Genomic DNA, 27,893 nt, shown 5'->3' with positions numbered 1-27,893 from the left:
AGTAAGAGACAGTGACAGGATTTGAATCCAGGGTCGCTTGCTTTCTCTCTCTCTCTCTCTCTCTGAAGACCACCATCTTTACATATTTTACTCTCAGCCAGACTGAAACATAGGGGCAAAACCTTCATTGTGCTTTTCAATCCAAAATATTTTCCTAGGAGCCCGCTATGTACCACCCACTATTGAGTACTCGGGATTAAAAAAAAAAAAAAGGACTCGGTTCTCAAGAGGCTTGTAGTCTAGAGCTGTGTTGCTATTGGTGTTTTGGGTCTGAATGATTCTCTGTTATGGGGCCGTGCTATGCGTTGCAGAATGTATAGTAGCATCCCTGGCCACTACTCACTAGATGCCAGGAGCACACACACCTCCACACCCGGTCATGACAATCCAAAATGTCTCCAGATGTTGCCAGAGGACAGAATCACCCCTGGTCGAGAGCACCTGGTCTAAGGGGAGAGCCCAGCATGGAAGTGAGATAGGAAGTCGGTGGCAGGCCGGTGTCCTTTGGATGAGCAATTCACTGCCTCCGAGGGGGCCTGCTGGGGGAGGTGGAGGGGTCCCTAATGATTCTACTTCTCTAGCCTCTACCTGAAACTCATTCGTTTGTTATTCCTGCTGAGTGGCCTTTAAGGAAAATTCGTCATTTCCCCCAAATCCCTCTCTCCCTCTGGCATACAGCTCAGCATTGCCTCACTCTTGTTTTGCATGAGCAGATTTGCCACGTTGCTCTGTCCCCAGACTTGCATACTAGCAAAAAGCTTTATGCAGCTTGGATGAATTGACAGAATTAAGCCAGCAGGCTGCAGAGTAATAATCCATCAGCTTAGGTGACATAAAAGGTCTCTTATTAGTCCAGGAGAAAGGATAGCACATGCTGAAGGCCCTCTAATTCCATGGTGGTTTTTTGCCGGGGGATGTGTCTTTCTACTACTCCATTGTAGAACACACAAGTAATGTTAAATATATGAGTCTGCATTTTACAAGAGCAGTGTAATAAATGTAACCACATTTTCTTTTTACAGATGAATGCGGTATAAGAGCATGAATTTTTCTCATCTTCTCTGGTGACATTTTTCCTTCCCACCTGTGCTTCCCTCCTGCTACTCTGTTCCTTCACATCCTGTGTTTCTAGGGAAACAAAAGAAAGGCCAGCAAATTCGCTGCAACCTGTTGATAGCAAGTGGATTTTTCCCTAATTCAGAAACATCTGTTACTCTGAAGGGCGTCATGCATCTTATTGAAGGTAAAATTGAAAGGCCCTCTCCACAGAGTGGGTTTTACAAATAAAAAACATCCAGATACACCAAAAACATCAGAACTAGAATGAGAGCCCTTTGGGAAAGGTGAAACATTTAGCAGCATCTAGCAAATGCCATGCCTAGAGTCAGTGCTCAGTTGTTATTGGTGGTTGGGTAGATCACACGGTTATTTAGGCAACTGCTTCATGCAGGATTGGCATATTTCTATTCTGGAGAATTCTTATTTGTTCTCTCTGCTTTAAATGTGGCTAGAAGTTTTCCAATGGTTTGCCTATGAAATAGTGCAAAGTTAAGTTTATATAGAATTACATCACCTCTTTATTGAAGGTAGCCATCCTGTATCTGGGCAGAGGATAAAAGTTGTGTTCTTTATTATATCTTCCACACTAGCCATTCAAAGCTAGAGACAAATTCTCTCTCGGGAGAATTAGTTTTTCTGTTTGTTATGGCTTTATGATACTGGCTAATATCAAATGGAAGGAAGTAAACTTTCCAAATTTGTGAGTAGTGTTTTCCATTTAAACTTTAATATCCAAAGCTGAATATTCTGCCTTCATCACGGTCACTAGTAAATGAAATTGTCTTCACAGTTCTATCAAGGGAGCCAAACTATTAACAGCTCTCTTAAGGTAAATCCTGTTATTTTTCAAAAAGTTGAAATTAATTGTAGATATAGACAAACTCAGAAATTTAATGCATGTTTCTTAAATGGGTTCACTTGTCTTTATTGTTATTAGCTGGTATTTAGCCTTAGTCATAAAATTTTCAAATTGAGAAGAGAAAATAGTAACTGACAAATCATTAACCAGAGATTATGAGAGTCAAATAATTTGAAAACTCACCCTGTGTAACTGCATTGAGAATTGCGTATTTTTCACTGATAAATGTGTTTCTCTCACAAATACATTGCAAATGGTTCCACTGTCTCTCTTGTGCTTTTTCTAGACCCTTTTTGGACTGGATGATGTTTTGTGAAGTGTGTTGTGTTACTTACCTCGTCCCTTCATTAGCACTGACACGCAAAAAAGTGGTTTAGGGAGTGGGTTTGACAGGGTTCTTCTAGATAACATTCACAAACTGCTGTCTGCAGCTGCATCTTATTTTTCTCCTGTCACCACCACAATCATACTGTTATGTAAATACTGTATTTTTCTGGTGGGAATAAAGTTTCCTTGAAGTCTATCTCAAAATTAAAGCTAAAGTATATGTACTGCATTAAATACAATATGCACATGGTACTTTCCTTCGTATTAAACACAAATCAAGGCCTCCTCTCAGATTTTACATAAGATGATTGCCATCAACCTGACTGGGTTTGCGTTGACTTTTTAAATTGAAATGATGAAGGAACAAAGATGACAGTTAAAAAAAATTGTTTCTAATTGCTAATATTTAACTCTTTGGTATATTTTTGCCCTCTGAGAGTGCTTTGGCATAGTTTCATTTTACTGTACCAGTCAAGAGACTTTGTTTACTTTTAAAAAGTATTAAAATTATAAAGTTAGTCTCTTACAAATAATATTTTGTATAAAGATTTAAAAAGCTACTGGCATTATGTATAGGTTTGATGTTTTTCTCATCTTATGATTAAGCATAAAAATATATCAGTCCTTATTTTTAAATACGATTAATACCGTTTTCCTAAGCGTTACCCTTTCTTACCCAGATTAAGATAGGTTGGTGGAAGAGATCAGAGGAAACATTATTGAAACAAGCTATAATGAGTACCATAAATAGCAAACAAACAAAAGTCCTTTGGTCTTGGTGACCACCAGAGCTGCCTCCAAATGCAGAAATAACTTGGCACTTATTTTAAAATGAATTTCAGTACTGCTATAATGCAAGTTTTTAACTTTTAAAATACATGTAACATGGGACTGTGTATTGTGCCCATAGCAGCATCTGAACTCCACACGCACCCCCTTGATGAGGTGAGGTGTTACTTTCTGAGAAGTTACTACACCCACACAGAAAGCTGCCATTTTTTTTCTCCAAAAACGTTATAAGCTAGAAAGCTGTGCCCTTCTCAAAGTAAAAGGCATTGTGTGCTGGAAAAAAAACAGTAAAATAAAAGAATCGCCAAGTTAGATGTAAGTCTGGCAGGTTAGACTCAACTGTTGTTTGATGAGCTATCAGGGAATAGTGGTATAAGCTTGAATCCTGGCCTCATAGCAAATATGACTGTTCTCACCTCCCTATCTGTAGTATTTACATCTAGGAAATATAAAGTTTCTTCCTAACGAACATGAAGAGTTGTATTTCTCCAAGGAGTGAAGTAGATAATTGCCCTGCCTAGCCGGTATGTTTGTATTTCTATATAATTGATCATTGTAAGAAGTCACTAAATAGATCCTGGCTAAGGGATGTTTGTGTGTTTTAAGAGTATTTCTGGTATGGGGTTTTATAAGCCTAGGACTTTTATGCACCACTCAGGACAAATTTCTCCCTTTTCAGGAAAGTGTCTTCTGAGATGGCAATAAATAGATTTTGCTATTTAGTCAGCATTCAATGATGGAAGTCTATTTGTTGCCTGTAAGTTGAAATGGAATATTAAGTCTTAATTGAACAAAGCATTCCTTTCACATCTGACTATCCCAGGAAAAAACTAGAAGTTGTTTTGAAAGCTCTGGTACCTACTTTTTGAACTGGGATGCTGTGCCCAGAGTAAGGGGTGCTTACTCAAGTGGCTTCTTTGGTTAGTTAAGATTCCTTCATTTATTAGTTCACCAGATATATATTGAGCACCTGCCATGAGCCAGGCAGTATTCTAGATGGTTGGGAAACGAAGTCGGTAAACTAAAACAGACAAAGATCTCTAGTTTGGTGGAACTTAAGATGTTCTGAGATACTGGATCGTATGTTCTGGTACAAACATCTTACCTATTAAAACTTAAGAAAGCTTTTGTGAAGCAAACATAGCCAAAAGCTACAAATAATTTAAAGGGTATACAAAAATATACACAGTTTCAAAGTAATGGCATTCATCTATGAAAGGGTGAGAAGATTAGAGATTTCAGATATCTCTTCCAGTTCTAAAATGTCAGTAATACAGACAAATAAACACATTTGACTGCTATAGCAAAGCAAATTACTTTGTGACAAACAACTTTGTTGAAAATGGACAGCCATGGTATATGTGGTGTTCGTGTGCCTTCTCTGTGGTTAGAAAACCGTATGCTAACCCTAAACCAGAGGTTTCTGGCATTGGGAGTGAATGCCATTTCACACACCCATGGACCAGGTGGGAGCTGCCATTACCAGCTTGTCCTACACAGACCCCAGTGTGGCAGCTCCACAAATAGACGTCAAGTCTTTTGTGAAAATACCCTCTCTTCTCATTAAAGGAGGTTAGAACCCTCCTAGTGAAAGATTCAATGCAGCAAATATTTACTGAGCACCTCCTAACTGTAAAAGGATAGTGTTAGCTTCTAAGAGGACTAGAAACATGCCTGCCTGTCTTCTCACCTTCAGGGATGAACTGCTTACAGAATTGTCATCTTAGTCATTGCGGTAACCCCACTGGACACCGCGCATAGTACCTGGCCCACAGAAGGCATTAAAAATGCCTCGACATAGTTCCTGTGTTCAGTGGAGTTCCCAACCCAGTGATATAAGAGAAAATCTTTAAAAAAATTCATTTTCAGGTTTTTTTTGATACATGTGTTTATTAAGCTGTAAAAAGCAACACTACCTAATTTCATTTAAAATAAATATTTTCCAATTTCAGAATACTTACAACTTACAGTTTTAAGATTAGATTCACTTTGGGAGGTTCTGGAAGCAAATACATTCATAGCTGTACAATCCCCAGGAAGAATCTAAATCCAACATCAGGTCATTCAGTCTCTGCCAGGCAGGTAACAGCATTAAATGGTTGATAGCTAATCCAGCTCTGCAGCTAAAGGGCAGTGTGGGCAGCAGTGGGGTACAGCACATTACACTCAAAGATGAGATGATAATTAGAACTGAGACCAGCGAAAACAACAGTGTATACAAAGCTTTAAATAAACACCACCATATAGAGCTCTGTGGTACAGAAAAAGCACATATGATCCTAAAGCCAAAACAAAAAGATCTTTGGAGTATACTGATGGCAGCAGTTAACAGCACAGTTAAAAGCATTTAAATCAAATGTACTCATTATTATCACCAGCCAACAGCAAACAGCCAGAGCAGGAACCAGTGTACAGTCATAAATAACCTCATGGGTAAATAAGGGCACATTTAACTAAACCACAAAGATTTCACAAAATAGTTATGATCTGAGAAAAGATGAAAACTCTTTGTTCCCAAATAATAGTTAGAACCTCTTTTTATTAGAGAAAAGCCTCAAAATCATTGGTAATCTTTAAGCTGTGTAATTGAACCATCTTAATGTTTCATTTAAATCACGCAGAGCAAGCTGCTGTTTGAGCAGTTATTTCAGTTGATTTCTATTAAAGAGTGTCTACCCCATAATATCTTTGGGAATAATGCTGTTCCTCTGCAGCGTTTTACAAATACCACCTGTCTACATGTCTTGATAGATCCATGAGGCAGGAACACAGCAGCAAGGCTGGACACCCACCCACCATACTCCCCACAGAAGCACACACACGAGAACGGCTTCATGCCTGATGCAGCTCAGTTAAGGAACACCAGCGTGTTCCACCAAAAGAACACGTCTAGGTTAATAAGGGGGCAATGGCTGAAGTCACTGACTTAGACTGGAAGCAATAATCGAAACACTTGGAGGCTGCTGGAGTGGGAAAGGAGCCATTAGGCATGATAAAGCTTGGAAGCAGCAGTGTGTGCTGATAGAAAAAGAAAAAAAAAAAGGAATTTGGTATATTAATGAAACAACCAGCATTCATGTAGTTGAGGATTCTGCACATTTCACTAAACACAGCTTCAAAGAAGTCCATTTGTGTGTGTGTGTGTGTGCGTGCGTATGTGCCTGTGTGTGTGCTTAATATCAGAAGTCCTTATTAACATACCCTTTTACCTCTGAGGTATGACAGGATAATGTATGTGTGCAGTTCCTCTCCAAGACAAACGATGGGTCTCGATTTAAAATGAAATGGCCTTTTCTTATTATTAAACTCTAAAAAGTCCACAAAAAATATAAGGTAGAAAACCAGGAGAAAACTGGAGTGATCTAGTGATCCCCCAAATAGAACAAATATCTTGATGCAGACTTTTAATGACAGGTTTAAAAACAAATGTTATTTGTAGCAGTTCCCATACCTTCATAATAACTTTGGTAGCTTAGAGCACTTCTGAATTTATCTTTATCCTGAAAGCTGAAAAATATCTTCTTAAAGAGCTGCAGTAGCACATCCCTTCCTTTTATTGGCCGATGAATTTGACTAATTTGTACTTACTTAGCTTAGTAATTTGTCTCTGGTTCATCTCCTATAGACAAATGGCATAGTTACAGCTCGGATGCCAGGTACATGAGGCGTTTTCTGATTTATTGTGGAAAACATGAAAACTGCATAGTATGCCAGCACCCACTTTCCCAGCTAAAGGAAAGAGGCAAATAGCTAAACATCTGGGAAGAGAGGCTGGTCTAAGGGGATATAGAAAAAGGAAATTATTTCAAAAATTATTTTAACTACATTCACACATATGTTTTGGTCACCAAACATATCTTAAACAGATTCCCTGATACAATCTAGTCAGAATTGGTCTATCCTACTAATAGTTATTAACTATTATAATTTTTAGAGTCACATCATGAAGCTAGGATGACGAGATATTTCAAACATATAACCATAAGTGCATATAACTGTTCAAACACTCTAAGTACATATTTGAAGTCATGAAAATCACACTGTTTTGCTTCTAAAGGCAGCCTTGATCCATTTGGACAGACTGTACAACAGAGTTTAATTTATAAATGCATATCAGCAGATCATCACCATAAATTGAAAATTCACAAAATACACAAAAATAAATCACAAAGACCACACAGTTAAGCTAGCATTGGTAACTGCTTCTTTTACATCAAATTATACAATGCGCGAGGTAAATATTGCTCACATTATGGAGGGAGATTGTTTTATTTCTATTTTTTCCCAAAGAGATCAGATTTGTCCTGTGTGCACAATGAAGAAAACTCCAGTAACACTGAAATGACAAATGTCGTAAAATATACATCACTACCAGATAGAAATACACATGTTCTTCATAATCATTTTCCACAATTAAATAGGTAAGTGATTTAAATCTTGGGCTTAAGACCATTATAACAGTCCATCAAGATTCTTATGGACGGTTTGATTCTCCTTTCCATTGTCGGAATCTCCTTGAGGCGTGTACTGGACTTGGTATTCCTGCAGGATTTTAAATACATCATGGTGTCCAAAGTGCAGCGCTTCATCCATGGGAGTATTATTCCACCTAAACAAGTAGCACAGCATGGACTGGGTCATTAGGTAATTTCTGTACAAAGATGATAATCCAGCATTCTTAGATTTTAAATGCCGGTTAAAGGGCCATTCAAATTTAGCTATTTAAGCAATATTACAAGTAATATTGATGAAATGCAGAAAGGGATTTATAATCCAAAAAGTGGTCTTGGAGACAACTTGGGATATGGGGAGGAAGAGAAAACTACCTTCTGCAAAAGGGTCTTGTTCACATTATCTAAGTGCTTATGAATGGGAAGTTCTAGTGTTGACAGATAGATAGACAGACTCTAGTATTTCTAAATTTTAACTTCATGGAAAGCCCAAAGGATCACTCTTTAAATAGAATGTTCAAAGAAAAATCAGCTCTATAGCATCTATCACCCTAGCCTTTGGTAGAAAATTTGTGTTCCTGTCAATGTAAAATCACAGTAAATCTCAGAAGTCTGGTAATAACCACGATCTTATTAAGGCTCAAATATACTTTGGAGGAGCAAGACTGGCCTCAGAGGAACTGACATTTTCATCATCTCCGGTAAGGATGGGACTCTCGGGGCTCAACTGGACCACTGCACAGCCAGAAGAACAGCTACCCTTTCCACAGGAAGTGTGTTTCTGAGCTGTGCTCTTTAGAGTCATATAGATGAAGACTGGAGACAAGAAGAAAGGAAGAGTTGCCAGCAGTGGTTAATCAGCTAATTAGCCTTTTGAAAGAGGAGCCAACCCTGTAAATCACAACCCAAGTAAATGACAGAGCATGATAATTAGCCCCCTAGTACTTCACAAACTATTAAGCTTCTCTTCTCATCCACTCTCTGCTTTATGTCACTTCACTTCTCCATGGCTACCAGGCTCTCTGACTCCACTTTTTCACACGCCACTCTCACCAGCTTCTGGTTTTCCTTCTTTCTTTGTTCTTAACCTTTTACCTTCTCAGTGGGGCCCCAATATGGAACTCAAAGGTTTTTAAAACAATCTCATTTAAAAAATATTTTTGAATAAAGTTTGGTAACCTGGTCTTAAGTTTTAAAATCAGGTAAGTAACATTTTACATGTATCTTTGTGCTTCTCAAAAAACTGCTAAATTAAGTTGCCTTTTACTTCTACATTGGCCTTCATTAAGTTAGGGAGTCAGTGGCCTGAAACCGGGAGGTGGGGTGACTTCTCAATCATCTACAGCGTATAATTATCTCTTTCTGGAAAAACTGAATGTTAACTGCAAGTTATCTTTTTTTTACAACTCTTCTTTTCCATGAAGTAATGCAAAATATCAGCTCTAAAGCATACACTAAATCTGCTCAAGCCTATTTTACAATTTGAGGTGACACTGATTCTATGAAATAGAGAAAAAAGACGTGTTGGTCTAGCTTACATTCTCAAATCATGAATACTCAGTTACCAAGTTAGTTACTGAGCTAACTTTTGCCTCTCAGATGGGTGTTTCTGCTTTCACATTCCTAGAGGCCAATTTAGGGCAAAAACCAAAACAAAACATTTTGATCCTTAAACATGCAAAGCGCAGTAAATATTTCCAGCCTGTAATAGTGTTTTACTTGGGATTATAAATACTGGGGGCAGGGGAAAACACTCTCTTCAGTTTCTTGCTCTAGAAAGAGCTGGTATGGGCATTACATTTGAGGATAAAAGGGAGAATTGTCACCCTAACATGAGGTTTTAGAATATTGCCAATAAAGATCATGATTTTAGGTAATCAAAGTGTTACCATACTTATAAAATTGCTAACAGTTTTCAGACACTGATGTCATAACTTTTCTGCATATCTTGCAAGCTGAGCTAATAAAACCCAAACCACTAATATAAAAAATAGTAAAACCTTACTAAAACAGAAAGATCTAATAGCTAGAGAATAATCAACTTGCTCCAAACTTACTTCATATAGACCTCAAATACCCAAACTCCTAATCATAAATATCAAACCTCTCCCACCAAGTATTTTTTTTTCTGTTCTTCTGAACCTTTATATTCTTATTACTCACTGACTCATCCAGTTATGTAACTCCAGTTATATAACATGCCAGTATATTAGTACAGGCTTTACTTTAAGCCTATGTATATATGTAAGCTGCACTCTTACCCCTCCCTTGACTATCCACTTTGTGAACAGTATTTTACAGCAAGATGAATGTCAATTTGCCATGTGGACCAGAAGGGAGAGGAGAGGAGCAGAACATATTCCAGGCATTATTTCTCCCACTCTATCTAGAGTGCCCTTCTCTTCCTTCCGTGCCCTCAAATCTCATCTCTTCCCCAAAGCACTGGTTAAAATTCAACTTCCATGAAGCTTTCTACAACTGACTCCAACCAAATCCAGGAATTTCAACAAACTCCAATATATTCATTTTAGAGGTCTGCAACAGTAGTCTCCTTACACGTATTTCATATGCCCCTGCAAATGTTTATCTTGTCTACCCTGTGTAGTCAAAAGGCCCACGAGGATAAAATTCCTATTTTATTTTTCCAGACACCAAGAATTGTTTTCTTCATACAATATGATAACTGACAGGCTAACCAAGAAAATTCTAAGAGACCTTCTTAGGTAAGAAAGAGGATATAGGAGAGAGAATGATCTACTGAACAGAAACAAGGTTTTGTTGGTTGCCTTTATAAGGCTCCATAGCAAATTCAGTAACGACTCCAACATATACATAGTGGATTTAAATATACCACCATTTAACTATTATAGCCCTGTATGATAAAACACTGGCGTGCCAATTATATGTTAGAAAGTAACTTAAGGGCTCACCTGTCCTTGGGGAAAGGATTTACTTTGCAGGCTTCCAGCAAAAATTTAACAACTTCAACATGACCTACATCCAAAACAAAACAAGCAGGTTTTAGTATTAAGTAGAAATTAAGTCTGAAAAAAAATAAATGAGTGGTTCATATATTACCCTCTGCAGCAGCTACATGGAGTGCTGTTCTAGAATCGTAGTCTCGCTGTTCCATGTCCATAGCTGACAAAGCAAATCTGAAAATTTGTTAAGTATAGCTATTCATTATATAAAAAATTTAATTCACTCTTGTAACATTTCCTCCATCAGTTCAGTCTAAGGTCCTGTGAGACAGGTGTCATCCTTCACCAGGCTCACTAATGGGACACCCTGTTTAACCAGTACACAGACACCTTGAGTAAATGCCACTTCACCGTTCTTCCTTAGCTTTGCTCTTTTTGGATAAGAAGAAATGTTCACCATCTCTCACAGGATTAAGCTTCATTACATTATTCTCCAAAACACAAGAATGGTGGCACAACGATACCCTAAATTTGCGCATTGGAAGGGCAAGAAACTAACAACTATACTAAAGTTAAATGTTTTCACTAAGGCTCCCATTCTTTAACATTTTACAGTCTACAGATTACAAGTACTAATCAGACTTTAAAATTAAAAAAATAAAGTGCACATTTTTATTGAAATAAAGGTATGTGAGTTTAAGGTATACAACATGTTGATTTGATACATTTGTATATTGCAAGGCGATTACCACTGTAGTGTTGGCAAACCTCTCATTCATGTGACATAATTTTCATTTCTTTTTTGTTGTGAGAACAATTAAGATCTATTCTCTTAGCAGCTTTGAAGTTTATAATACAATACTGCTGATGCAAGTACTAATCACACTTTAAAATGAAGGTGGAAATTAAGCATAGACATTTTTCCACCTTAAAGTTCAGTTGCAACTCTCTACAAGAGACCTTATGTTAAGTATACAGTCCTATATGGCCTTTCCAGCACTGGGGATCTGCAGAACACCAAGTGCCCCTATTTGCCCACCACCCCCCTCACCTCCAAAGATGGAGAGTGGTGGGTAGATGGGGATTGAAAAGTCATTGTCCAATTCCAGTAAAACACTAATACCAATTAGCCAGATTAATTGAACAGTTACCACTTGGGAAAACAGAGGACTGGGCTTTTATAGGAGGTTGAAGAGGAAAGGCTGTACAGCAAGACTAAGGCACTGGAAGTGGGAACTTAATATAACTTTGGATCATTTTTATTAGAGGAAAATGGCAGTGAGACTTTATTTAGCTTTAAAGTGGCCCTTTGCCCAGAAGCAACTTCATAAACATCTGTAAGCCATATGCTAACCCACCCTGTTAACATACCTTCGAAGTGCAGATACATCTCCAGTATACGCAGCGAACAAAAGGTTTATCACCGACTTTACCTGTGAAGAAAAGAAAGTTCAGGTATCCACAGGGGAAAATAAATACATAGAATGTACAACTGTCACCAGGTAAGTGGTTTCCATGTGCTCTGAACACTTCAGCTGGGTCACACACAAAAATTTATCGTAAGTGTACTGCTGTAACTAAAAAGAACACACGTGTGTTTTTTTCTTTTTAAATAGAGGATTATGAGGGGAAATCCAACAATAAAGAGACATGAGGGAAGGAATGGAATGATATCAATTGGCACAAAAGAATGGAAACTTCTGACCTGTGAAACACACATAGTTGCGGCAACTGAAAATTGGAACCTTTCTCATTTAGTGTGTCTCAGTGGTGGGAGCTGACTTGTATACTCATAAAATTCACATCACATCATTATTAAAAACTAAGTCATGCTATATAAATGTCTAATCCCTGCCAACAATCCCTGTCCTCACCAATCACTGGCTTCTTTGGAAATCTTCAGAGACAACATTCAGTATTAATCATCTCAAACTTACTATACTTCACTGGAAAGGCAGTCTTCAGTTCAATGGCCAGGCAGTACAAATGGGGGCATTCTCAGAGCCTGTGACACTGCCTCGGCCCAAAAGGTGGATAAACTCCCAAAATATTAAGTCACTGACATTGAGCACTCCAGGAATTCAAAGTGTATCTTCTTTTGATATTATCCACTTTCTTGTCATTAATTAAGGAAGAGGCTAGTTATCCTAAAGGCCACTGGATTTTGGTCTGCTTTCATAAAGACTATCCAACCCTGTTTTTGAGAAACCAAACTATTGAACATACACTGTTTGTAAATACTTCATAAATCCCCACTTTTGTCTTAAACTTTGCAACTTCAACATTCATATTGATGATCCAACGGATATTGGACTCAATGGTAGAAAACAGTTTACCTGGAGGGATGGAAAGTAACCCAGCTATCCACAAACAAAGGCACAGCCCTGGAAGATCTAGATCTTAACCTGGACATTCTACCTTTCCACTACAGCTTCCCTTTCCCACAACCTGCGAACTTTTAAATCGAACTGGAACTAACCATTGCTGGACGTCCCTAATTCAGCATTTTCAAAATGTGTTCTGCAGAAACTAGTTCACAAAGGCGCCATGAAAAAAAGGGTTCCGTGGTCAGCTATTTTCTTAAAATATTAAATCCCCTTCTTGGAGATACAGAGCCTTTCGTATGCACATGAAAAGTTCTGCAGTACGGGAACGTAACCAGCTGAGCACACCCCCCAAATTTTACTGCTACTTACTGTTATTTTTGAGATCACTCCAAAAAACCTTACTCTTCATCTTTCAGTCCATTAGCTTCCCTTCGGGATACCCTTTACTACTCCTGCCCAGCCTGCACTCTGTCGGTCTCCTACTAACCCCCAAGTCAAGAACAGTTTTCTCAATGTGGGTGGGAGTTTAACAGAATCACCCAGAATGTTTTAAAAGTATATGTAAGCATCTCTCCTCCCATTTCTAGTCGTCCTATTCCCACACCTCAATTTGACACATTTTAGGGGATACAATATTTTGAAAAAAGTCTCCAGGTGATTTTGATATGCACTCTTCTGGGTTATGAACCACGGTTTCAGGTGCCCTTAACGTTTAAAAATTGGATCAGTTTGGAATTCTCAATTCCCTTGTGCTCTTGGGTCCACAGAAAAACACGATGGGCTATTACAAATTATTCTTCATATTTCCAACTGGTCTCTCATCACTGCTTGACATTTTTTTCTCTTATTGGTTCCCTTTTATACTTTATTCAGACCTTTAATACCAGTGGTGACCCCCAAAACATATGACCCCTAACCACAACTTTACTAAGATGATAAATTGTTTCCATCTCTCCTTCCTCTCTTATGCAAAATACCGGCTTCGAATACCTATTCTCTCTTCCTTTCCTCCTTTACTGGTTCCCTCATCTCTGCCTTAATACAGACAACAACCATCCTATTTTGAAAAACCAATATATAACCCCATTGTTACCCCCTTTCAGTGCATATTTTCTGAAAGTAGTTTATATTTTTAATTCCCTGCAAATTACCTTCATACCCACTACTACCTCTCAGTAGTACCCTCAAAAGCTTCAGCAGCCTTCCTTAGCCCTGATCCTTTCTACCTCTCCAACATGCCCCGCCCTCACTCGTTTTCCATAATGCTGATTACCAGGGTCTTCCTCCTGTTGACTGCTTTGCAGAGTCATTTCCCACTTTCCACTGCCTGATAATACCCCAAAGGCAGTCTCCGTACTTCTTGTTTTTCAATGTAATTTCCCTCAAAGGTTTCATATATCCCTTTGGGCAGAATGACTTCCCAATACACATCTTTAATCTAAATCTCTATTCCTAAACCCTAATTCTACAGCTCCACCTGCTTGTCATGCTGTCATTTCAAACTCAAACTACAGAGAGCAAACCTCTCTGTAGCCCCAATGGCCTGGCCTCCAAAAGTCCATATCCATCTGCCTACTTGACACTGCTCAAATTAGAATTTGATTTCCACCACCTTCCCTCACCCCAAGGTAGCTCCTCTTGCACAGTCCCTCATTTTGGGATGACACTACAATTTATCCAGTTGCTGAGGTCAAAGACTGAGTCATGATCCAGGGCTGCTGCATTTGATGGCACAGACTGAGCCCCCCACCAGGATGCCGGGCCAAGTAGGGGTACTCAGCCCGTGCTCCTCTCACCTACCTCTGGTGCCCAGCACCCAGGTATGTCTATGGGAGGAAGGGAGCCCTCTTCACAGAAACGTGCTGAGAGGGTCTGCTTACACCAAGAGGCAGAACTAGCTTTTTCTAATTCACGCAAACCGACCATATAGACTCTGGGAGTATTCCTGCATTCTATTTCATACAACCCACATCGAGCTCAAACACATTTGCCCCACCTCCAAAATACACTTGGAATCCCACCACTTACTACCTCCATTACTATCACCCTAGGCTCTGAGTCACCACCTTATCTCCCCTGGCGGACTGCCTCCTAACTGTTCCACTTGTTCAACTCTGTTGCCACAGGGATCTTTTGAAAACATAGACTGTGGCACTCCCAGTGACTTTCTGTGAAACCTAGAATAAAATCCAAACTCCTTACCATGGCTTTCAGGACACTAAATGCTCTGTTCCCTGGTTACATTGTGCATCTCATTCCCTACCGCTCTGCCCCTGGCGGCTCTCTCCAGGCAGGTGTGTCTTCTTGCTGGTCCTCGGGGCACTCAGGGCCTACACTTGCTGTGCTGCTGCCTGGGATGCTCTTTCCCCAGGTAGTGAGGAGGCTCCACTCCTCACTTCATTCAGGTCTCTACTCAAATGTTACCTCACTGACTCTAAAACATTGCCCTCTTTTTCATCACTCCTTATCCCTTATCTTGCTTTTCTCTTCAGAGGACTTATCATTATCTGACACATATACACTCACACACACACACACACACACACACACGTTTCTTGTCTCCCCCACTAAACATAAGGTCCAAGTAGGCAGAGACCTTGTCTTTTCTCCTCCCCACTATAACCACAGTGCCTACCACACATAAGTACTCATTAAATATAGGTTGACTCAAATCAACACGCTGTACAAGTTAAACTTACACAATGGTATATGTCAATTATATTTCAATTAACAAGTGTTAACTGACTAAATCAATATTCTCTCCAGAAGCATCAAATATTCAAATTGCTACCGGCATTTGGGGATTAAATTGTAATCATTATTAATTCTTCTACCTCCCTTGACGTTCACTTCTTCAAATGTCATTACCACATCTATTCAAGCCTCCTAACTGGGGCCTTTGCTTCTAGTCCTTCTTCCACCCTCCAAAACCTTCCCACATACGTCTAATCACCTTCTCAAAACGGTGCTGTGACCACTAAAGGTTTCTCAGCAAGGGAGTATCCAAAAAAAAAAAAAAAAAAAAAAAATCCCCAAATCATTCCTGATAAAATTTAAATTCATTAGCCTTGCATTCAAGATTCTTCAGTGTAAACCTCAACTTCAACAGAGTAAAACTGGTCTCTCTCACTACCCTGGTCTTGTTTTTATCTTAGTGCCTATGCTCCTTTCTTTGGAACATCTAGATCCCTAATCAAATCCTTCCCTTCCCGCAAGGGCTAGCTTCAAAGCCCCTTCCCCCAAGCATCCCATCCAGCATTCACTATCCATGTAGCTTGCTGTCAGTTACCCACATAGTGCTCTGTGACAGCATGTGCCAAGGAGTCATCAATCAGATACCTTCTGCTCCTACTAAACCATAGTACATACTATTTATTTCCTGAAAGTACCTTTTCTCCACCCATTTCTCACTGCAATGTTATTCTTAATCCTTTCTCTGTGAGCCCTACACCAATCTCTTAAATCAGAAGTCATCTCTACTACATTTGCCTCACTATGGCACTATCACATATGGTATATTTACTTGTGTTTCTTATCTCCCCCACTACTCAAGAGAAATCCAGAATTCTTATGTGCAAATCATTGATATATTAACTACCCATAGTTCTTACTCTTTAAAGTATATTATCCTTCTAAGCAATAAATCCTTGACTTATTTCAGTTACTGTATGCATGAACTACATCCCTTTTTAAAATTCTGTATTTGGACCAAGCAAGTTTGAAGATATTTTATTATATATCGTATATACCACTTAGTCACTTAATTATTCAATATTTCCAAAGCTCTAAAAGAAAATTCCTTATTAATGAGACCCAAGAAAGGCTGATTTTAGGGTATAATCAATTTCTTGAGGGTATACTACTAACAAACACTTTATTCACAAGCATGTTTCAGCTCACAGAGAAATATAAAATGTGTCATTCACTCCAAGACAGAAAAACACTAGGAGGCAGCACACGCACAAAGCACCATTTAAAACTAAAACTACGAATGCCTCTTTACTCTAGCAAATAGCCACCTATATTTTTAAGGTTTGCATAAATCAAGAAATGAGCTATGAGTAGAATGCCAAGAAAGACAATGGAACAGTTTAACAGTTTTGAGACAGCAGATGGAGTGTTATTTCACTTAGGGACAGTCCACTTCGTGGCCTGTTAAAAGAATTCCATAAATACTCCTCAAACTGACACACCCTCTGGAATGACTGCTATGACAAACCAAACTGAAGGAGAGGACAACCTATAAGATGACTCATCCAACTCCAAGCCAACTGTTGCAAAGGATGTAGGTGTGCTAGCCACTGATCAAGCCTCATTCTCCTAATTTCCCAATGGATACTTGAGTTATACTAATTTTGAAATACCTGTCAAGAAGGCCAGGGTCCAGAAAACAGTGAGTTAACTAACAGTAACTGCCAGAGGCGTGGAGCCTGTGTTTTGATGAATCATTCCTCAGTACAAAGAAACAGAGCTTATACAGCAGAACAGTAGCCCATGTAAATCAAGGACTCTGATGTTTAATGTATGTCTCTGCCTAGCAAAAAGAAACTTCACTTGGGCAGGTAGCCACTAAAAATTTGTAAATTAAATGTTAAGTTCTCCTTTTTTAAAAAAAATTTATTTATTTATTTTTGGCTGTGTTGGGTCTTTGTTTCTGTACGAGGGCTTTCTCTAGTTGTGGCAAGCGGGGGCCACTCTTCATCGCGGTGCGCGGGCCTCTCACTATCGCGGCCTCTCTTGCTGCGGAGCACAGGCTCCAGACGCGCAGGCTCAGTAGTTATGGCTCACGGGCCCAGCTGCTCCGTGGCATGTGGGATCCTCCCAGAACCAGGGCTCGAACCCATGTCCCCTGCATTGGCAGGCAGATTCTCAACCACTGCGCCACCAGGGAAGCCCCAAGTTCTCCTTTTATTTGCAGATTTTCCAGTACTACTAGATTTTCCTTATCAAATATCTTTATCAGAACCTGCCAGAACCAGACAACCTTATCTTAGTTTATCTGTACAAAGTTATGACAACAGTGGAACAAAAATGTAACAGTTCATATGAGTTCATTTAACACTGGCATGCTTGGCATATCAAAATCATACTTTTTTTTCCCAAAAAAGCTAGAAGCAGTTATAGATTCTACCAATTTTACAAGTCTAAAACATGACATTCCTCTCTCCAATCCTATCATTCTATTTATTTTGAGCCTGTTTAAAAGTTGAATTGTGTATCTTTTGTATCTTCCTCCCAAATACCCTAATTCTGTACAAGTAGCAATTTTTAGAATTACATAAGCATATTACTTTGTATTTATAGTAATTTATAGTGAATGACCTTGAAAAATTCAACATAAAAAATTATAACTGTTTTTAAACATCTTTGACAGGCTTGCTGTAAAATATAATTTTATTTATTACTACCACTAAGGTTAAAGGCCTTGGCTCAAGGTCATATAGCATATGAATTAGTAATGTAGCTGGGATACATTTCCAATTCTTAATAGATCTCAGACTGTATCCAAAGGATAGAAATAAACTAAAAGACTAAATAGCAATTTAACTTTAATCCATAAAGATCCTTTGACAAAATACTGGAAGGAAGGAAGGAAATATGGGAGGACAGGAGTGGAGAAGGTAGAGGAGGAGAGAGATGAGGGAGGGAGGGAAGATGGATACATTGGCTTGACACTTCAAGTATTTTATTTCCAATTCTATTACCAACTGCAAAACTGTGGTTTCCCTTGTTTTTCATCATTAGTTTCTGTCTTCATACAAAGACTAATTAGTCCTTTTGGAAAGGCTTTAATGAAAAAAAGCAGGTAACTGAAAATCCATCCTTCTGTTCCTACTATGTCCAGTTTGACGTAAGCTGCTCTCTCATTTCTAGCTCACTACAGTATCTGTTGCTGTGGAACGGATACTCTTCACCATCTGTTAAATAAACCATCATCACTCCAGATCCAATTCTGTTTTAAATGCTTACCTCCAACTTGGCCTTTTATAGTCTTTTAATGAAAATAAATTTTCAGCCTTCTTTCATAAATATTTTTCTTAAGGTCAGGTTAAAAAATACAAGCCTGTATAGTTGTAGCTAAAGAAAAACTTTAAATTTCCAGCAAATGTAAATTAATCACTTGCCAACAAGGTTAGAAATATAAACCTGTACAACGTGTATGTGATCAAAGATATTCTCTCTTTCCCTTACTACTGAGTTTAACATTTGTATGGATGTGTAAAACAAAGTTATGATTAGACAGTCTGAGTATGAGGCCACATGTTCCTAAGCTTTCCAATGACTTATTCAGACACAATTATTAATATATAGTTGGCCTTCCATATCCGTGGGTTCCGCATATGTGAATACAGAGGGCTGACTGTAAGCATCCTCGGATTTTAATATCTGTGGTGGGATAAGGAGGAATCCTGCAACCAATCTCCAAGGATACCGAGGGATGACTCTTGCTATATATAGACAGAACTAATCCAACTGACATGATCAGAGGATTAGAGAAAATCCTTTATAGGAATAACAGTTCAGCAATTTCATGACCACATTTCCAAATTTCTACACAAATGCAGGAGGTTCTCATACTATAATTTTAGTAGAGAAGAATAAATCAAACAGTAAATTTTACTCTAAAAAGAAAGTATAGAAATTTCACTTACAAAATACAACCTCAAAATGGCAGCTCCAAACACTGCATTTTGCTCTCCGTCAGCTAAGTGATAAACTCTCTTAAGCATACCATTTTCAAAATTTCTCAATGAGTAGATTAATTTGTAATAAATTTACTTACTCTTAAACTAAGAAGTCACAATTATATCAAAGAAATCTAACAACCCATGAAGACAAAATAATTAGGATTATACATTTTTTACAACAAAATAGCTAATATATAGCACCTACTCTCCCTGGACTGAACTAAGTGCTTTAAGTGTTGTTGTCCCTGTTATTATTCAAAGGAACTTGAGCAAGGTAATAGTGCTGGTAAGTGGCAGAACGAGGGCTCAGGCGCAGTCTGTCTGACGCCAGGGTCTGTGTTCTTTCAACCTCTACTCATTATCCACTGGGCCAAGAGATTCCTAACAAAACCTGAGATGAGATTTCCTCACCAATATGGTACCAAGACTAAAATATGTTGTGATAGAAAATCAGAAAATAGCATCTAAGAAACAATTTATAGGGAAATCAGAGATACTAATTTTCTATTGAGGTGCTTTTTTTAATTGAAGAGAAAATAAGGGAACAAAACAAATCATTCAATTCAGCATATCAATACCAAAAAGGAAAAAAAGAAAGTATCTTCATTCTTTAAGTCTCTGAAAATGAAATACGAGTTTTGGGTTAATGTGAATAGAGCAAGTATGACTGCTACAGCACTGGCAGCAAATAAACTTCTTATCTCAGTGGCTCATATTATTCTGGTAAATGCCAATGAATGGTCTAAAGATACCAATGGGCTCATAAGCAACCCTCCTTTTATATCCAAGTATAAAAGTAGCTAACAACATATCTTTGTGTGGGCTGACAAACAGCACTCTAATTAAGAAGCAAGCAGCAAACAGGAGAAAAATAGAAATGAGCAGGGCAAAGGCAGCTATTCCTTTGAAGAACAAAAGTGCCTTTTCCATGTGGCAGACCTAAGAGTATTTGTACTGCACTGACAACTATCAAAGTTTTATTTATATTCACTATCTTCCTGGTTCTCTTCCTCTCTTATGCAAATAAATATTTATAAAACTCTATGACGATTAGTTAACATTCATTAGTGTTCAGATAGAAAACAAGGTGCCACACTTCTGGCACGATAAAGTGTCATGCTTATTTACAATTATTATTAACGAAAAAGACAAGTACACAAAACTCCAAAGAGTCAAAGAAACTAAAAGCAAAGAGTAAGAAGACAGGAAAAACAATTGGTCACCAAATGCTTGTACATACTACTTTAAAAAAAATCAGGATCAGGGCCACTGGAATTACAAGATGCTATACTATGTGGTATAAATTAAAAATAAGGAAATACAAACAAGTTCCCTGAAAGAGATAGGGTTCTCTTTCTGATGAGAAACAAAACAAAGTTTTGGCAGCAATAGAGACAGAATTATTTCAATTTAAAGGACCTGACTCTCCTTTGCATGCCCTGAATACTGCTACCACAACAAAGCAAGGCACATGTACATGACTACTCTACAGTTATTCCAACCACAATACATCCTTACTAATTGCTTTTAGGAAAAAAAAAATCCCTCATTTTCTTCGGTCTCCAGAGAGCCATACTTAAGTCTCTACATTCTTTAATGTTCATTTCACAGTTCTATTGTGAAAACTCCAACATGTGTGCTTTATGGACAACACACAGAGAACAGGTACATTAACGATATGTTTCTCTAGTGCTATGTACTTTTCAAAACGCCTTCACAGACGTTCTTATTTGATTACTATTCAAGTTATGCGAACATATTCCTCACGCATATAATACAAGAAGTTGCTGGAGAATAGGATGTTTTTAAGACCCTCAAAAATAAAGCAACAGGGAATCCCCTGGCGGTCCAGTGGTTAAGAATGTGCGCTTCCACTGCAGGGGGCATGGGTTCGATCCCTGGTTAGGGAACTAGGATCCCACATGCTGTGCGGCACAGCCAATAAAATAAAATAAAATAATAAAACACAACAATGGAAGAATTAAACAACAGAAAAACATTTTAAAAAAATAAAAATAAAATAAAGCAACATAACATTTTATATATACATAATTAGGCCTTATCATGAGACTGCTTACACCTATCTATATTTAAACATTTATAATTCTTATCAGTAATACTTTATTCTGTGAAGCAAGGAGGATGGACATGACAAAATTATACCCAAAATTCACTTGTTAGTGTAATCTATATTAGTTGAAAATTCTTTAAGTAGAACCAGCTTCTAAAAGGAAAAAAGACCTTCTAAGTCTAAAAGACCCTAAAAGCATGCCTTCTATGTAGCAAGGGTCTAAAGTACATTCGAAAGCCTACTGTTAAAATCAATTTCTGGTAAATACTCTAAAACCCCTTGCCTGATCTTCTGCAGTTCCTAAACCCAAATTTGGGATACATCCATAGGATACAGGGTGGGGTGGGAGTGGGAGGTACAACAGAACAGATTGCCAGGACTATAAATCTGTGGTTACCAACCTCAATAGTATTCTAACAATGTCACCATGTTTCCCTCAGCTCTCTCTCCCACTCTCCAAGAACAAACATTTCCTATCTTCTCTATGCTCTGAAACCTCACAGCCTCACTCCAACCCCACAACTCATTCTTAGCAGAAAGCCTTCTTTCATATTCTTCAGGAAAATGGAAACCAGTGGACAGAAACTGTCTCAACCTCCTCCTACCATATCTGCAAATCTACCTACCTGCCTGCTTGCCTCTAAATGACCTACTTTATTGGAGGAGATGCTCTTCCTTCCACCAAACCTAATCTTCCACTGTGCTGAGAGCTCCATCTCTTTCCAGGGATCTCACTTTATTGGCCTTTTCTTCTCTTTTGTACCTACTTCAAGCTTTCCTTCTTTACTTTTCTATCAGCTGCCAAACCTGCTCTACTCCCAATAGTTCTCTGACCTTTAAATCTCAAAGCCAATAAAATATTCTTAGAAGGTGGGGAGGAAGTTACCAATATGGGCTACCAATATTGTATTTTCTGAGTGCAAACAATAAAAACAATCCTACCGTCTACTATTATCATTTATTAAATAAAAAGACATCGTAACACCAAAAGAAAGAAAATTAGGAAGGACATCATGTAAATGGACACTCCTCATCTTACTTAACACTTATCTGCTTTGGTACAGATGACTGCTCAAAAATTCTTAAAATACTCTCTTTCTTTGACTTCTGATACTACACTATGCTGGATTTTCTCTTCTCTGGCCTCTTTTCCCAAATGGAGCCCTACCACTCTATCTTACTTTCAAAATGGAAGTTCCTTAGGGTTCCTTCTCATTTCACACTGTCTCCTGGAGCAATCTCACATACCTCCCCACAGCTCTGAATCTACTCTTCCATTCTGACCACTCACACAATTCTATCTCCAGCTTGGACCAACCTCCTAAATTCTAGGCCTGTATCTGACACTTACTCAACATCACTACTTGGATATCTCACAAATACAGACATGCCAAAAAGACGTTAGCTTTCACACACTGCTAATTGCCTACCCATTATCCATTTCCTACCCTGTTAGTATGGACTAACAGAATTTCTATTTATTAGGGGTAGCAATAAGCCCAATTAAAAAATAGTTCCCTAGATTCCCTTACATCTAGTCTGGCCAGTGAGTGTCAGATGGGTGTCTGGGAAACTTCTTTTACCTGATTTAGGTGTCACTCTTTCTTCTACTTTGACCATACAAGTGAGGCCAAAAGTGAAACACCTATCTGGCAACTATAAGGTGGCAGGCATGAAGTCTAACATCCACACACTAAGGTTGGTCAGAGCAGAAAGCATACCTTACTGATGGCACTAGTCCTGGATTATCTACCCCCAGACTTGTTATATTAGAAAAATAACCCCATTTGTCTAAACCACTGTTGATCAACCTCCTGATATCTATAGTCAAACAGATCCCTAATTGTTACAACCAAAATTAATTTGTTTCTGTACTTCCAAAGTTTGCAGGAGGAAACTGCCCTTTTGTTCCTACTAAAAACATGGTAGTCAACTTGGTATCTCATTCTTTTTCACCCACCAAATACTATCAACAAGTGCTGACAATTTCATCTCTTAAACATATATCTATCCACTTTTTCCACCTCTAATACCTTATTCTAAGCCACTACCACATCTCATTTCGGGCCCAGAACTTCAACTTTTGTCTCCCTCTAATCTGTTCTCACAGAGCAGTGTTTAAAGACCAAATCATGTCATTCCTCTTCGTAAAAGTCTTCAAGTTTCCAACTGCACTTTGAATAGTCCAGAACTCTTAATATGGCATATAAAACCCTACATAAATGTTTGCCAAACTGTGTTCAGAGAAGTACCTGGAGCAGAAACACCTGGGATGCTTATTAAAAATGCAGATTTTAAAATCAATCTTTGGGGTTGGGCTTTAGGAATCTCCATTTTAAAATTAGGACACTAACAATTCAGATGCACATTAAAATATGAGAAGGCCTACCCTTACATAATGTGATCTTATCTCTAAGACTCATCCAGGGCCAATCTCTGTTCACCTTGCCTCACATTTGCTTTCTTTCACCTTCTGAAATGTAATAAACTCCTTCCTGTCCTGGAGCCTTTAAAACCAGACTATTCTATTAATCCTACTCTGCCCTTCCTCTCATTCTAAATTTAACTATCACCTTTCATGGAAAACCATACCTCTTCATCCAGGTAAAATGAGGTCTTCGTGTTATACCCTCTCTTAGCACTCTCCTCTGTACTTTTCCTTTCATTTATTACCATCATATTTGATTAGTATTTTTTAAAGATATAAAATATTAAAGATACAGCTAACTATTTCCCCTGCATCCACTCCCTTTCCTCCCAGAGGTAAGCTTTACTGAAGACTGGAGTGCATGTTCTTACACTTTAACTACGTTGTGTATTGGTCTCAAAAAGTCTGTTATGGGTATATAAAAAGTGTCATATGGTATATATCATTTCACCTCCTTTATAGCAGTTAAAATGAACTAGATAGATCTACATGTATCAGTATGAACATATTACTTATCACCTTTTAATTATTTTAGTAATGATTTATTCAATATCTGCAACCCCCTCTAGATTGCAAACACCAGGAGCTGGATCATACTTGTCTCATTAACCACTGCAAACATTAAGCACTCTGCAGTTTCTAGCACATAATAGGCAATAAATAAATAAACACTAGTTGAATGAAGAACTAATTCATGAATGAATAATGAACAAGATAATGCTAAGGTTAGTTTATATAAAATCTGACCCTCTGCCAAATTAAATTAGCGAAATATCTTGAATTAATTCTGTTACGTGCTGTTTAAACAAAAACTAATAAATACTGAGGGATAACTGGTTCTTAATAGAAAGAAAGAAAAATAATTTTAAAGGTTATATGTATTAATTTATATAAAAGGATCTAATTTTGGACATTGGTGGGGGACCTACACATAGCAACAGAAAAGAAGAGGAGAAAACACACACAAGAGGAAAACAAAATTCTTGGTATATAGAAGAGATGAAAAATTGTTTGGTAACTAAGTAAAACAGGGACTAACAATATTGAAGAGGAAACCTAGAGACCAGAAGAGTCTTAGCCACTTTCTTACAGCTACATAAGTGGGAAAGCAACTTCACAGAAAAAATGGACTACCTGACCACTTTTGTACCGTACTACATTATTATAAAAGCAATTCTGGAAGAAAGGAGAACAGATGGAAAATATGTACATTTACCACTCACCACCAGAATACAGGCATTGGGAAAGGCAGAAGTTATTTTTTAAATACACTTTAATAGCAGAATTGTTTCCTCATAGTCTAGTATACATGGCATATTTTTGTGATTTTTGCTTATATTTAACAGTCATTAAACTAAAAATCAAATGTATAGGACAACTGTAAATGTCTCTAAATGAGGATAGAATATTTCATTATTTCACTTTTCATCACTGAATCATTCTAGTTTTGTTGGTTTCCAAAAAAGATTTATACTAAAAACAAGTGCAGGGGCTTCCCTGGTGGTGCAGTGGTTAAGAATCCGCCTGCCAATGCAGGGAACACGGGTTCGAACCCTGGCCTGGGAAGATCCCACATGCTGCAGGGCAACTAAGCCCGTGTGCCACAACTACTGAGCCTGCACTCTAGAGCCCGCAAGCCACAACTACTGAGGCTGCACGCCACAACTACTGAAGCCTGCGTGCCTAGAGCCCATGCTCTGCAACAAGAGAAGCCACAACAATGAGAAGCCGACGCACCGGAAAGAAGAGTAGCCCCTGCTTGCCGCAACTAGAGAAAGCCTATGTGCAGCAACAAAGACCCAACACAGCCAAAAATAAAAATAAATTAATTAATTAAAAATAAAAAGTGCAGATGTGAACAAAGATACATTCATTTTTGGTAATAAAGTTCCAGATCACAGAACTTTTATACATAAATAGGATTAATGAAAACCCCTAACTTTGAGTTCTGTGAAAAGTAAGGATTTATAAAGGTTTTAATAAATTGAGTTTAGCTAATAGACATTTAGAGGAGACAAACAAAAGGACTGAAAAATGCATCTTCTGAATCTGGAAGAGGAGGGAACTCTTCCAAACTCATTTTACAAGGCCACCATCACCCTGATACCAAAACCAGACAGATATCACAAAAAAAGAAAATTACACATCAGTATTCCTGATGAACATAGATGCAAAAGTCCTCAACAAAATATTAGCAAAGCAAATTCAGCAATTCATTAAAAGGATCATACACCATGATCAAGTAGGATTTATTGCAGGGATGCAAGGATGGTTCAACATCCACAAATCAGTAAATGTGTTCCACCAAATTAACAAAATGAAGGATAAAAATCATAAGATCATCTCAATAGATGCAGAAAAAGCATTTGACAAAATTCAACATCCATTTAGGATAAAAACTCTCAACAAAGTGGGCATAGAGGGAATGTACCTCAACATAATAAAGACCATATATGACAAGTCCACAGCTAACACCACACTCAACAGTGAAAAGCTGAAAGCTTTTCTTCTAAGATCAGGAACAATATAAGGATGCCCACTCACCATTTTTATTCAACATAGTATTGGAAGTCCTAGATAAAGCAATCAAGACAAGAAAAAGAAATAAAAGAAATCCAAATTGGAAAGGAAAAAGTAAAACTGTCACTATTTGCAGATGATATGATATTATATATAGAAATTTAAAGGCTCCATCAAAAAACTGTTAGAATAACCAAATTCAGTGAAGTTGTAGGATACAAAATCAATACACAAAAGTCTGTTGCATTTCTATACACTAATAACAAACTATCAAAAAAGAGAAATTAAGAAAACAATCTCATTTGCAATTGCATCAAAAAGAATAAAACACCTAGGAACAACTTTAACCAAGGAGGTGAAAGACCTGCATTGAAAACTACAAGGCATTAATGAAAGAAACTGCAGACAACACAAATAAACAAAAAAATATTCTGCGTTCATGAACTGGAATACTGTTAAAATGTCCATACTGCCCAAATTAATATACAGATTCAATGCAATCCCTATAAAAATTACAATGGTATTTTTCACAGAAATAGAAAAAAAAAATCTAAAATTTGTACAGAACCACAAAAGACCCCAAATAACCACAGCAATCTTGAGAAAGAAAAACAAAGCTGGAGGCATCACACCCCCTGATGTCAAATCATAATAGAAAGCTACAGTAATTAAAACAGATGGTATTGGCATAAAAACAGATACAGAGATCAATGGACCAGAATAGAACCCAGATATAAACCCAAACATATATGGCCAATTAATTTACAACAAAGGAACCAAAAATATACAAGGAGAAAGGATAGTCTCTTCAATAAACAGTGTTGGGGAAACTGGACAGCCACATGCAAAAGAATGACACTGGACCACTATCATACACCATACACAAAAATTAACTAAAAATGGATTTAAAAACTTGAACCTAAGACCTAAAATCATAAAACTCCTAGAAAAAACATAAGCAGTAAGCTCCTTGACACAGGTCTTGTGATGATATTTTTGAATCTGACACCAAAAGCAAAAGCAAAAATAAACAAGCAGGACTATATCAAACTAAAAAGCTTCTACACAGCAAAGGAAACCATCAACAAAATGAAAAGGCAACCTACTTAATGGGAGAAAATATTTGCAAATCATATGTCTGATAAGGGGCTAATATCCAAAATATGTAAAGAATTCATACAACTCAGCAACACAAAAAATAGTCCAATTAAAGAATGAGATCTAAATAGATATTTTTCCAAAGACATTCAGACGGCCAACAGGTACATGAAAATATGCTCTACATCATTATCGGGGAAATGCAAATCAAAACCACAGTGAGATATCACACCTGTTAGAATGGTTATTATCAAAAAGACTAGAAACAACAGGTGTTGGCGAGGATGCAGAGAAAAGGGAACCCTTGTACACTGTTGGTGGGAATGTAAATTGGTGCAGCCACTATGGAAAACA

General features: G+C 37.8%; 2 protein-coding genes across 3 annotated transcripts in view; one reads left to right on the top strand and one right to left on the bottom strand.

The window, feature by feature from the left end:
* The window catches only part of STAT1 (signal transducer and activator of transcription 1), a 43,249-nt gene extending 41,064 nt beyond the window's left edge, over nt 1–2,185 (top strand). For both annotated transcript variants that reach the window (XM_059928385.1, XM_059928386.1), the window contains exon 25: nt 1,023–2,185. In XM_059928385.1, the coding sequence (XP_059784368.1) occupies nt 1,023–1,037 (15 nt within the window). In that variant the 3' untranslated portion in view covers nt 1,038–2,185. The remainder of the gene's footprint in view (nt 1–1,022) is intronic.
* Nucleotides 2,186–4,904: 2,719 nt separating this feature from the next.
* GLS (glutaminase) overlaps nt 4,905–27,893 on the bottom strand; it is an 80,116-nt gene continuing 57,127 nt past the window's right edge. The window contains exons 15-18 of the mRNA XM_059928379.1: nt 11,778–11,839; nt 10,564–10,640; nt 10,416–10,479; nt 4,905–7,643 (exon numbers count right to left, since the gene is read on the bottom strand). Of these exons, the coding sequence (XP_059784362.1) occupies nt 7,487–7,643; nt 10,416–10,479; nt 10,564–10,640; nt 11,778–11,839 (360 nt within the window). The 3' untranslated portion in view covers nt 4,905–7,486. The remainder of the gene's footprint in view (nt 7,644–10,415; nt 10,480–10,563; nt 10,641–11,777; nt 11,840–27,893) is intronic.

The sequence above is a fragment of the Balaenoptera ricei genome, chromosome 7 (assembly GCF_028023285.1).
Source record: "Balaenoptera ricei isolate mBalRic1 chromosome 7, mBalRic1.hap2, whole genome shotgun sequence".
NCBI classification, from domain to species: domain Eukaryota; kingdom Metazoa; phylum Chordata; class Mammalia; order Artiodactyla; family Balaenopteridae; genus Balaenoptera; species Balaenoptera ricei.
This window is presented reverse-complemented; position numbering and strand designations above follow the sequence as displayed.